We start from the raw sequence: 12,746 nt of genomic DNA, 5'->3' as shown, positions 1-12,746 counted from the left end.
AGGCTACAAACTTCATGTGAATGAGCATGCATTTTCATAAGCCAGTAAACCAAGAGAGCCTGGGCAGAAGTCATACCATATATTTGCATTCTCTGTCTTTATATGAGGATGTGAGTTGGTCTCTGGAGGAATTGGACATCAAGAAACTACAATATTCCTCTGGCACATGGAATCCTCCATGATAAGCACCATCAGTTCACTGAGGATCTATGTCTTGAAAAAAATGAGCAGGCAAGAACAAAAGAAAACAGTGGGAATTTGACCCCATGTAAATTAGTATACATTTAAAGACTCAATCATAACTGTCATAATTTAGCACAGACAAGCAAATGGCAATGGAAATAAACTCACTAGGCAAGGCAGAAGCAGAGAAAATGTGCAACACAAATATATCAACTTTGTAGAAGAAATTGAGCATAGCTGCTGTGCAGAGACATACTTACTATAGAACCATCCATCTCTTCTGAGCTTCTGTTCCTGGATTTTCTCTAGAGGATTTGCTTTTTAAAAAAGTATCAATAGATACTATTCACCTGGTACACGCACACTCACCATCTGCAGAGCCTCAGAAATCAGGAAGAATTTACTCCTGGCTTGGTTAAAAGATACTCATGAAAGCAAGAGAGATTAAAAAGCTGAGTTTCTCCCTTGCTGAGTTCAAGTGGTCTGCACAGCAGTCAAGTTATCCAGTAAGATCGTGGACTGCACTAGCCTGTTGTACTCAACCAAGGCAAAGCAGCAGTGGGGAAAGGAGAGCTGAACTCAAATGGAGATCAAAATCTTATAAAGCTTCTCATAACCTCTACCTTGGTTTTTCTGGCAAGGTTCACAAAGATGTTGGGGCTGCTAATTAGATTAACGAATAGAAGCTGTGGAATGAGGCACAAGTGAAAGCAATTTTATTTCAACATGTGGTTATTTGTGACTTTGAAATTTTGAGAGAACTGGAAGTATTTTCGGCTTCTTTTAATGGAAGCAGTAGAGTTCAAAATGCTTTAACACTAGACATTGTCCATTAAGCATGTAGCACATCATCACAGTATATTATGATACATTCTTATGGACTCTATATTCTGATATGAAAAGCAAATACTGAGATTTTCATACTTCCCATGAGGACCACTGTTAGGAAACCTCTTTTTAATTAAACAGGAGGAACAAAGAGCTATGCATGAGGTATGTGGGGACAGGTAAAGAAGGACACCTAGTAAATAAGAATGGAAACTTTGAAGTTCGGGTTTCACTCTACTGACCTATTCCACTGTCACAAGAAGACCGTGGACTTCATTAGATCCTGATGTAGCACAGATAGACCATGTACACGCACAACACTACGACAGAATATAGTTTGAAAAAATTCTATTCCTTGTGCCTGATTCCTGCTGTCCTTTGTACAGTGAGTTTTTATTTGTTTGTCTCTCTTCTGTGACCATTTAACAATGCTTTACACTGATGCTGAAGTATTTTGCCAAATACATTTGATCTTTCTGGCAATTTGAGAGTTTCTACTGTTTGGATAATTTAGTTATGTCTCCCAGTGTAATAGGTGTAATGGATTTATTTATCAATTTTTGTCCCCAAGGCTTTACTATCAACTGCTTCTTCTCTTACTTAGAAGCAGCTGAATGTGTATAAACATATGTTTCTAGATGTTTGACACAATACATAGCTCTCTTCACCGTTTGTGATCTCAAACCAAACTAACGTTTACTTTTAAAACAATAAATGACATTCATCCTTGAGAAGTTATTCATGAGAAATATTCTGCAAAAATTCTAAAATTCAAAATATTCTTAAATTAAATTTATTAAAATACAGTAAAATTCCTACTTGATACTTTAAACAACATTTCCTTCCATATTATATGTTGTCAAGATAGTTATTTGAGATATAATAATCATGGATTGGTAGAAAATATCGTTGTTTAATAAACACTCCTAGGGAACAATATCATAATAATTTTGTTTTTCTGAGGAAACACATAGATCAAATCTTTAAATGTGAGAATTGTTTTTTACATGTTAAATCTCTTCTAATTCATGTTTTTGATTACGTGTTTTTGATTATTCCAAACAACACCGACATAATTAAATTCATGAACCCATGACTTTTAGTTTTCTTTTGTAGAATGTAAATTGTTTTTAGTTTTTAAAGATAGCCTAGTTTTTTTTTCAATTATCAATTTTATTTTATTTTTTTAATTTATTTTTTAATTAAAAATTTCCGCCTCCTCTCCACCTCCCTATTTCCTCCCCCTCCCTCCATTCCCCTCCCCATCCCTTTCCAGTCCAAGGAGCAGTCAGCATTCCCTGCCCTGCGGGAAGTCCAAGGTCCTACCCACACCATCTAGGACCAGGAAGGTGCGCCTCTAAACAAACTAGGCTCCCCAAAAGCCAGTACATGCGGTAGGATCAAAACCCAGTGCCATTGTTCTTGGCTTCTCAGTCAGCCTTCATTGTCAGCCCTCATTGTCCACCACAGAGAATCCGGTTTGATGCCATGTTTTTTCAGTCCAGGATGCGCTGGCCTTGGTGAGCTCCCATTAGATCAGCTCCACCATCTCAGTGGGTGGGTGCACTCCTTGCGGTCCTGACTTCCTTGCTCATGTTCTCCCTTGAGAGCTCAGTCTGATGCTCCAATGTGGGGCTCTGTGTCTATCTCCATCCATCACCAGATGAAGGTTCTGTGGTGATATGCATGATATTCATCAGTATGGCTATAGGATCGGGCCATTTCAGTCTCCCTCTCCTCAGCTGCCCAAGGACTTAGCTGGGGATATCTATATGGACACCTCAGAACCCCTCTAGAGTCAAAACTCTTGCCAACCCTAAAATAGCTGCCTTAATTAAGACATATACTTCCTTGCTCCCATGTCCACTCTTCCTTTATCCCAACCATCTCATTCCCCCACACTCTCCCTATCCTCCCCTTCACACTTTTCTCTCCCCATCTCCCCTTAGCCCTATCCCACCCCACCCCCAATTTTTGCCTGGCAATCTTGTCTCCTACCAATATAGAGGAGGATAACTATATGTTTTTATTTGGGTTCACCTTATTTAGCTTCTCTAGGATCACAAATAATAGGCTCAATGTCCTTAAATTATGGCTAGAAACCAATTATGAGTGAATACATCCCATGTTCGTCTTTTGGGGTCTGGGTTGTCTCACTCAGAATAGTGTTTTCTATTTCCATCCATTTGCATGCAAAATTCAAGATGTCATTTTTTTTTTACTGCAGAGTAGTACACGAATATGTATATGTTCCACACTTTCTTCATCCATTCTTCAATAGAAGGGCATCTAGGTTGTTTCCAGGTTCTGGCTATTACGAATAATGCTGCTATGAACATAGTTGAACAAATGCTTTTGTAATATGATTGGGCATCTCTTGGATATATTACCAAGTGTGGTATTGCTGGGTCCAGGGGTAGGTAGATCCCGAATTTCCTGAGAAACCGCCACACGGCTTTCCAAAGTGGTTGCACAAGTGTGCATTCCCACCAGCAATGGATGAATATACCCATTACCCCACAACATCTCCAGCAAAGGTTATCATTGGTGTTTTGGATTTTAGCCAATCTGACAGGTGTAAGATGGTATCTCAAGTTGTTTTGATTTGCATTTCCCTGATTGCTAAGGTTGAGCATGATCTTAAGTGTCTTTTGGCCATTTGAACTTCTTCTGTTGAGAATTCTCTGTTGAGTTCAGAGCCCCATTTTTTAAATGGGTTAATTAGCCTTTTAAAGTCTAGTCTCTTGAATTATATATTTTAGAGATCAGACCTTTGTCAGTTGCAGGGTGGGTGAAGATCTTTTCCCAGTCAGTAGGCTGCCTTTGTGTCTTAGTGACAGGGTCCTTTGCTTTACAGAAGCTGCTCAGCTTCAGGAGGTCACAATTATTCAATGTTGTCCTTAATGTCTGTGCTACTGGGGTTATACATAGGAAACGGTCTCCTGTGCCCATATGTTGTAGAGTAATTCCCACTTTCTCCTCTATCAGGTTCAGTGTGTTCAGATTACTATTGAGGTCTTTAATCCATTTGGACTTGAGTTTTGTGCATGGTGATAGATATGGAACTACTTTCATTCTTCTAGAGATTGACATCCAGTTATGCCAGCACCATTTGTTGAAGATGCCCTCTTTCTTCCATTGTGTACTTTTGGATCCTTTATCAAAAATCAGGTGTTCATAGATTTGTGGGTTAAGGTCCGGGGCTTCTATACGATTCCATTGGTTGACTAATCTGTTTTTATGCCAATACCAAGCTGTTTTCAATACTGTAGCTCTGTAATAGAGTTGAATTCAGGGATGGTAATGCCTCCAGAAGTACCTTTATTGTATAAGATTGTTTTGGCTATCCTGGGTTTCTTGTTTTTCCATATAAAGTTGATTATTGTCCTCTCAAGATCTGTGAAGAATTTTGTTGGGACCTTGATGGGGATTTCATTGAATCTATAGATTGCTTTTGGTAGAATTGCCATTTTTACTATGTTGATCCTCCCAATCCACGAGCAAGGCAGATCCTTCCATTTTCTGGAATCCTCTTCAATTTCTTTCTTCAAAGACTTAAAGTTCTTGTCAAATAAATCTTTCACTTCCTTGGTTAGAGTTACCTTAAGATATTTTATGCTATTTGTGGCTATTGTGAAGGTGATACTTCTCTGATTTCCCTCTCTGCTTCCTTATCCTTTGTGTATTGGAGGGCGACTGATTTTTTGGAGTTGATATTGTATCCTGCCACGTTACTAAAGGAGTTTATCAGCTGTAGGAGATTTTTGGTGGAGTTTTTGAGGTTGCTTATGTACACTATCATATCATCTGCAAATAACAAAAGTTTAACTTCTTCCTTTCCAATTTGAATCCCCTTATCCACTTATGTTGTCTTATTGCTATTGCTAGAACTTCAAGCACTATATTGAAGAGAGAAGGAGAGAGTGGACAGCCTTGTCGTGTTCCTGAATTTAGTGGGATCGCCTTGAGTTTCTCTGTGTTTTTGATGTTAGCTGTCAGCTTGCTGTAAATACCCTTTATTATATTTAGGAATGACCCTTGTATCCCTAAACTGTCCAAGACCTTTATCATAAAAGGGTGCTGAATTTTGTCAAATGCTTTTTCAGCATCTAATGAGATGACCATATGGTTTTTTCCTTCAGTTTATTTATATGATGGATTACATTGATTCATTTTCATATGGTGAACCAGCCCTGCATCTCTGGGATGAAGCCTACTTGATCATAGTGAATAATTTTTCTAATGTGTTCTTGGATTCGGTTTGCCAGTATTTTATTGAGAATTTTTGCATCAATGTTCATGAATGAGATTGGCCTGTAATTCTCTTTCTTGGTTGAGTCTTTGTGAGGTTTATGTATCAGGGTAACTGTAGGTTCATGAAAGGATTTTGGCAATGACTCTTGTGTTTCTATATTATGAAATACCTTAAGGAGTATAGATATTAGGTCTTCTTGGAAGTTCCGGTAGAATTCCACATTGAAACCATCTGGTCCTGGGCTCTTTTTGGTAGAGAGGTTTTTGATAACAGTTTCTAATTCTTCACAACTAACAGGACTATTTAGAATGTTCACCTGGTCCTGGTTTAACTTTGGTCTATGGTACTTATCTAAAAACACGTCCATTTCTTTTACATTTTCTAGTTTTCTGGCATACAAGCTTTTGTAGTAAGATTTAATGATTCTCTGAATTTCCTCTGTTTCTGTGGTTATGTCCCCCTTTTCATTTCTGTTCTTATTAATTTGCATGTTCTCTCTCTGCCATTTGATTAGTTTTCTAGGGGTTTTTCAATCTTGTTAATTTTCTCCAAGAACCAGCTTTTTGTTTCATTGATTTTTTGTATTGTTTTCTGTGTTTCTATTTTGTTGATTTCTGCCCTCAGTTTGATTATTTCCAGTCTTCTACTTCTCCTAAGTGAGTCTGCTTCTTTTTATTTTTTTTTGTACATTCCAATCTTTACTTCACCTTTATTGGATTGTGCTGGCAACTAAAACATTCAAAATCCTGAGCAAACACTTCTCCAAGAGCAAAAATCACCATGCTTGTTTAGCACAGAACTAAATATACAGAATCTCATTTAATTCTCATAGCAGTGCCATGAGGGAAGGACAAATTACTGCTACCCCAGGCAGGATTTTAACATCTGAGGGTCATGCCTGTGACCACGGCATCACATGGTCTCGCTCCAGCTAGCACAGTGCATTTGCGTGTACACTAATGCATCCTCCAGACTGAATGTTCCCATCAAAGTGTGAAACTTATTCACAGGGTGGAAGACAATAACAAGCTGAGAACCAAGGCCGAGCAAGGGGAGGTATGGATATAGTTTTCAACAGGACACTGGTTTTTGGAGTAGAACAGTATTTTGTGTATGATTCTTTTCTACATTGTCAAGAAGCGTGGACACCTGGAGATTGATTGTCATCACTACTTATCCCAGAAACCTTAGCATCAAGACAAGTCACTCTGAGTTCTGAGAAACCCAACTGAAGACTGTGGAGGCCCTAGAGCTGAGCTGATCCCCCACTGAATTTCCCTGGGCAGGAGCTCCCAGCAGATTTAAGAAGTTGACACAGTGTTTATAACGCACTGTATATGCCCTGAATTAAAGACATGTTGCTTTGTTAACAGCAAGCCGTCTCTTACATATTGAGCCAGCAGCTAGAATGAAGTAGACCTCTTCTGTCCACACAAATGCTTCTTTTTTTCTAGAGCTTTCAGGTGTGCTGTTAAGAATCCAATGTGTGCTTTCTCCGTTTTCTTTAAGTGGGCACTTAGTGCTATGAACTTTCCTCTTAGCACTGCTTTCATAGTGTCCCATAGGTTTGAGTATGTTGTGTCTTTATTTTCATTAAATTCAAGAAAGACTTTAATTTCTTTCTTTATTTCTTCCTTGACCCAGGTGTGGTTCAGTAGTTGACTGTTCAGTTTCCATGAGTTTGTGGGCTTTCTGAGGGTAGCATTGTTGTTGAATTCTAACTTTAATCCATGGTGATCTGATAAGACACAAGTATTTACTAATACTTTTTTGTATCTGTGGAAGTTTGCTTTGTTACGGAGTATATGGGCACTTTTCAAGAAGGTTCCATGAGCTGCAGAGAAGAAGGTATATTCTTTCCTATTTGGGTGGAATGTTCTATAGATGTCTGTTAAGTCCATTTGGTTCATTACCTCCATTAAGTGTTTTAATTCTCTGTTAGGTTTCTATCTGATTGACGTGTCCATTGGTGAGAGAGAAGTGTTGAAGTCTCCTACTATTAGTGTTTGTGGTTTGATGGCTGCCTAGAGTTCTAGTAATGTTTCTTTTACATAAGTGGGTGCCTTTATATTAGGGGCATTGATATTCATGACTGAGACTTCATCCTGATGAATTTTTCCTGTTCTGAGTATAAAATGTCCCTCTCCTTCTCTTCTGATTGATTTTAGTTTGAAGTCAACTCTGTTAGAAATTAGTATGGCCACCCGTGCTTTTTTCTTAGGCCCATTTGCTTGATAAACTTTTTCCCAACCCTTTACTCTGAGTAAATGTCTGTCTTTGTGGTTGAGGTGTGTTTCTTGTAAACAGCAGAATGTTGGATCCTGTTTTCATATCCAATCTCTTAGCCTGTGCCTTTTTATAGGTGAATTGAGTCCATTGATATTAAGTGATATTAATGACAAGTGGTTGTTAACTCCAGTCGTCATTTTTTTTGGACGTAGAGATTGTGTGTTTCCCTTCTTTGAGATGTGTTGGTGAAGGGTCGCTAGATATCTGAGTTATTGTGGGCGTTGTTGGACTCCTTGGTTTGTGATTTTCATTCTATTACTTTCTGTAAGGCTGGATTTGAGGCTACGTATTGTTTAAATTTGTTTTTATCCAGGAAAAGTTTGTTTTCTCCATTGACAGTGAACGAAAGCTTGGCTGGGTATAGTAGTCTGGGCTTGCATCCATGGTCTTTTACTTTCTGCAGTACATCTATCCAGAACCTTCTGGCTTTCATGGTTTCCATATAAAAGTCAGGAGTAAGTCTGATAGGTTTACCTTTATAAGTTACTAGACGTTTTCCCTTGCAGCTCTTAATATTCTTTCTTTATTCTGTATGTTTTGTGTTTTGGTTATTATATGGCGAAGGGATTTTTTTTTTTGATCCAGTCTATTTGGTGTTCTGTATGCTTCTTGAACCTTCATAGAAATATCTTTCTTTAGATTGGGAAAGTTTTCTTCTATAATTTTATTAAATATATTTTCTGGACCATTGAACTGTACTTCTTCTCCTTCTTCTACCCCTATTATTCTTAGGTTTGGTCTTTTTATTGTATCCCAGATTTCCTGAATGTTTTTTGATGAGAATTTGTTCGATTTGCTGTTTTCTTTGATCAGTGCATTTATTTTCTCTATGGTATCTTCAGAATCTGAGATTCTTTCTTCTATCTCTTGTAGTCTGTTGGTTATGCTTGTTACTGCATTCTCTATTTGTTTACCTAGATTTTCCATATCCAGCCGGCCCTTGATTTGTGTTTTCTTCCTTGCCTCCATTTCAGTTTTCAAGTCGAACTGTTTCCATTATCTGATTGTTTTTCCTTGGTTTCCTAGGATATCTTTTACGGATTGGCTTTTGTTTTTTTTTTTTTTTTTGTTTTTTTTGTTTTTTTTTTTTTTGAGCAATGAGAATTTCTTTACCAGGTTTTTTAGATGCTGAAGGATAGAAATTATTGTCTGAGCTGTGTCCAGTCCATAAGCTTTATCTATTAACCCACCCGGATCCAGCTACTGGTGGTACCTGGTGACCACGGGCACTCTCTGGCTTGTGGCAACATCATTTTCATGTGCCTCTATTTTCACTCGCTTTGTGTCCCTCTGTTTGTCCCTGTCCATTTTCTCCTCTTCTCACAGAGGTACCAGCCACTGGGTTAGGGATGAGTCATGACCTCCTTTTACTTCGTTACCTCTTCAAAGACCCTATCTCCAGATGTTGGACGTTAACAAAGTTCAGGGCAGAGGCTAGTCCACGGGATGCATCATTCAGTCTTGTAAAGACCCCGCCCTCAGCTCACAGTTGCGCCTTAATCTCTCTGACTCTTCTACCTAGTGCAAGACTTCATTGAGCACAGTGGGCAGTTGATTGTCCGTTGATAGATGCGGCAGCGCTGAGAGATGATCTGTGCCGATTCACGGTGGAGCCACTGCTGGCAATGGAATTAGGGAAAACAAGGAAGGGAGAAACGGGCTTCTTCCTGTGATCTCCCCCTCAGTGGGAGAATTCTATCTTCTTGGAGCTGTCAATCTTCTTGCTTGCTTACCCTTTGGCTAGTATTTGGAAAAAAGTAAAAAAAAAAAAAAAAAAAAAAAAAAAAAAAAGACAGAAATCTTCAAATAATTTTTAAAAGGCCAAAATTCAACCACGCAAATCAACAACCACAAACACAAGATCCAACAGAAAGCCCCCCTCCCAGAACATCAAGGAGATTTTGGTGCCCGAGCTGAAATGGCTTTTCCATAATGTAGTGAAACATATTAAATTCAATAGACATCAAAGGGACGTTGGGAGCAGCTGCTGAATTTCCCGAAGTAAACAGGGCTTTCAAAGAGAGCTCTGGGATTGTGGGGGTGGGGGTACATTTTTGAGGTTAAAACGTGGCATTCCCCCCCCCCTTTTCCATCTCAGAATGAATTCTTTAAAGAGTGGTAATAAATGAAGACTTGAAAACAGTTTTTGACCCAAACTTCCCCAGTTACAGACAGGGCCTGCAAAAAGCAAGTTCATCTCCAAATGACAGAGTTGGATGATTCGGTCCCTGGCTTTTTTTCCTACAGGTTATTCAAAAATGAGCAAATCATTTTAGACAAAATGGATTCCGGTAAGTGAAAGGCAGCTTCGTGTGGGCCGAAAAGCAGCAGATGGCTTTTGTGTTTCCAGCAGCTGAATGGCAAGTGTGGCACCCTCAATGTTGGAGAGATTAACATTTCAAAATCTCAAGGTGTGTGTGTGTGTGTATGTGTGATTGTATATGAGAATACGTGTGCTTCTGTGTGTGAGTGCCTATGTGTGGGCATGAGTGTTCATGGGTGTGTGCGTGTGTGTGTGTGTGTGTGTGTGTGCACATGTGTGCATACCTGTGTACCTAATTGTGTGACTGAACTTCTGTCACTAAGGATGTAAGGCTTTGATAAGGCCCTCCTGCAGGATGCAGGATGCGGGATGCAGAATGCAGGATGGCATTCTCCCTTTCCATGAGTTAGATTTATGGAAGAATTCTTTGAGATCAACAAAGTAGGGAATCCTGAAGCCTGTAAATCATGGCTCAAATGAACAAAACAGAGTTTATAAAGGCTAGGTGCATTGTCCAACCTCACAGATTCATTAGTTGCAGTCCTTCATCAATGGGTTAAGTCTTTAATTATACAGTCATTCCTATAGCCAGGAGTCTCTAGGGTATTGAAATCCCAGGATGTACTAGTCCATATAAAAACACAAGGTTTGCATATGACTTGAAAACATCTTTCCATATACCTCAGATCATTTCTAGCTGACTTTCAAAGCTAACACCAGGGAGAATCTGTATAAATAGTTGTCGCTTTTTTTTCTTCAGAAAATGACAAGAAAAAGTCTGTAATGTTCTGCGTAGACATATTATCTCTAGTAATTTCAAATCGCGTTTGATTACATCTGCAGGTGTAGGGCCCATTAGTACAGGGCTGACGGGACAAATGTACAGTCCAGTAGGAAGAGATGTTCTCAGCTATCGATACATTCAAGACCCTCAGCAAAATGGCTCCCAAACGTGAGTCGCTATCAGAATCACCTGTGTTGTTCTTCCAATGGTTTCTACTAGGAGGAGAGCTTCAGCAAACGGTGATGATCAGGTGCTTGTATGAGCCTCATTTCTCCCAGGTAAATACCTTGGAGTGTACCTGGTCCTTTGCTAAGCATGGTGATCTAGTGCAAACCTGCCCAGCTGTGCCTTGAAACAACTCTATCCTTTCCCATTCTCACCAGCAAAGCTGGAGCGTCCGCTTACCCTACAATATCCTGATGCTTGCAGCGGTTAGTCTTTTCCATTCTAGTCATTCCAACCTTCATGAGGCGTTGTCTCCTTGTGGTTTTCATTTGAATGTCCCTAGTGACCAGTATTAGTACGTACCTTCTCATATGGGTCATCTTCCATCTGTGTAACTTTCCGGTAAATTGTTCTAATCTTTATCCAGTTTTTATGTTGGATTGTTTTTGTTTGTTTTGGCTTGGTTTTAACTAAGAGTGGAGGGGGCAGCGAGATAGGCCAGGGGATAAAGACACTTATCACACAAGCCTGGTGGTCTGAGTTAGATATCAGAACCCATGGCAATATGGAAAGAGGTAACTGACTGTACAAGGTTGTCCTCCAACCTCCACGTGTATATACTAAAGTCTACCCACACACATATCATGGGAGTGATAATGATGATGTTAGTGATGCTGATGCTGAAGATGGTGACAATGATGACGATAATGTGAAGGTGAATGATGATGATAGTTTAGAAAGTTTGCACTTGACATTTGTGTGTGTGTGTGTGTGTGTGTGTGTGTGTGTGTGTAATAGCTCGAAGTAGAAATAACCCAAATATTTACTAACACAGTTGTGTTTTAAGTCAATTGTGGTATATCTGAGAACAGAGTCTAGTTAGAAATAGGGGACACTAGTACATGTTACAACATAGATTCATTTCTTTTTTTATGTTTTTTTTATATTTAAAAATTTCCATCTCCTCCCCTCCTCCTCCCCCTTCCCTCCCTTCCCCTCCACCCATACCCCTTCTCCCTCCCTCTCCAGGCCAAGGAGCCATCGGGGTTCCCTACTCTATGTTAAGACCAAGGTCCTCCCAACTCCCCCCAGGTCCAGGAAGGTGAGCAACCAAGCTGAGAAGGCTCCCACAGAGCCCGTCCATGCAGAAGAATAAAAGCCCAGCGCCTTTGTCCTTGACTTCTCAGTCAGCCTCCACCGTCGGCCACATTCAGAGAGTCCGGTTTAGTCTCATGTTCCATCAGTCCCATTCCAACTGGAGTTGGTGATCTAGCATTAGTTCTGTCCCACCTTCTCCATGGGTGAATGCACCCCTCACGGTCCTGACTTTCTTTCTCATGTTCTCCCTCCTTCTGCTCCTCATCAGGACCTTGGGAGCTCAGTCCAGTGCTCCAATGTGGGGCTCACTCATTTTCTTCATCTATCGCCAGGTGGAGGTTCTATGGTGATATGCAAGAAATTCATCAGTCTTTGGGGCCACAAAATCCCACAGCTCAGCCTGTTTGGGCTCTGGGGACCTGGAATTGAGTGCACCCAGGCCGGTGGGAGGTCCCCTCCTTCATTTGACTGCCCGGAGCAAGGTAGGCCTTTGTCTGAGAGCTGCTTGGCCTGCAAGGGGACCTGACAGTCTGCAGGAGGATCCATCGTTCTTTGGGGAAGAGATGGGCAGGCGCCAATGCAGGAGCTCCTCCAACAACATGAAAGGCAACAGGACATCACCACAAGCCAGACATCCCGAAACAACAAGAATTGAACACCCTACCCCAGAAGATATAGAAGAAACCGACATTAAACAGTACTTTATGAAAATAATAGAGGACCTTAAACAGGAGGTAAAAAACTGCCATAAAGAAATGGAGATGACAAACAAAAAGGTAGACGAAATAAATAAATCTCTCAAAGATACCCAAGAAAAACAAGAAAAACAAGAAAAAGCAATCAAACAGGTAAGGGAAACAGTACAAGACCTGATAAATGAA

At 40.0% G+C, this 12,746-nt stretch overlaps 1 protein-coding gene across 1 annotated transcript in view; it reads right to left on the bottom strand.

Annotated features, from left to right (window-relative positions):
* Positions 1–12,746, bottom strand: part of LOC119824382 (zinc finger protein 420-like) — an 81,613-nt gene that overhangs the window by 60,307 nt on the left and 8,560 nt on the right. The window contains exon 4 of the mRNA XM_042055854.1: positions 10,103–10,276. Within this exon, the coding sequence (XP_041911788.1) occupies positions 10,103–10,276 (174 nt within the window). The remainder of the gene's footprint in view (positions 1–10,102; positions 10,277–12,746) is intronic.

This window comes from Arvicola amphibius, chromosome 10 (genome assembly GCF_903992535.2).
Source record: "Arvicola amphibius chromosome 10, mArvAmp1.2, whole genome shotgun sequence".
Classification (NCBI taxonomy): domain Eukaryota; kingdom Metazoa; phylum Chordata; class Mammalia; order Rodentia; family Cricetidae; genus Arvicola; species Arvicola amphibius.
The sequence above is the reverse complement of the archived record's forward strand: the minus strand, read 5'-3'. Positions and strand labels throughout refer to the sequence as shown.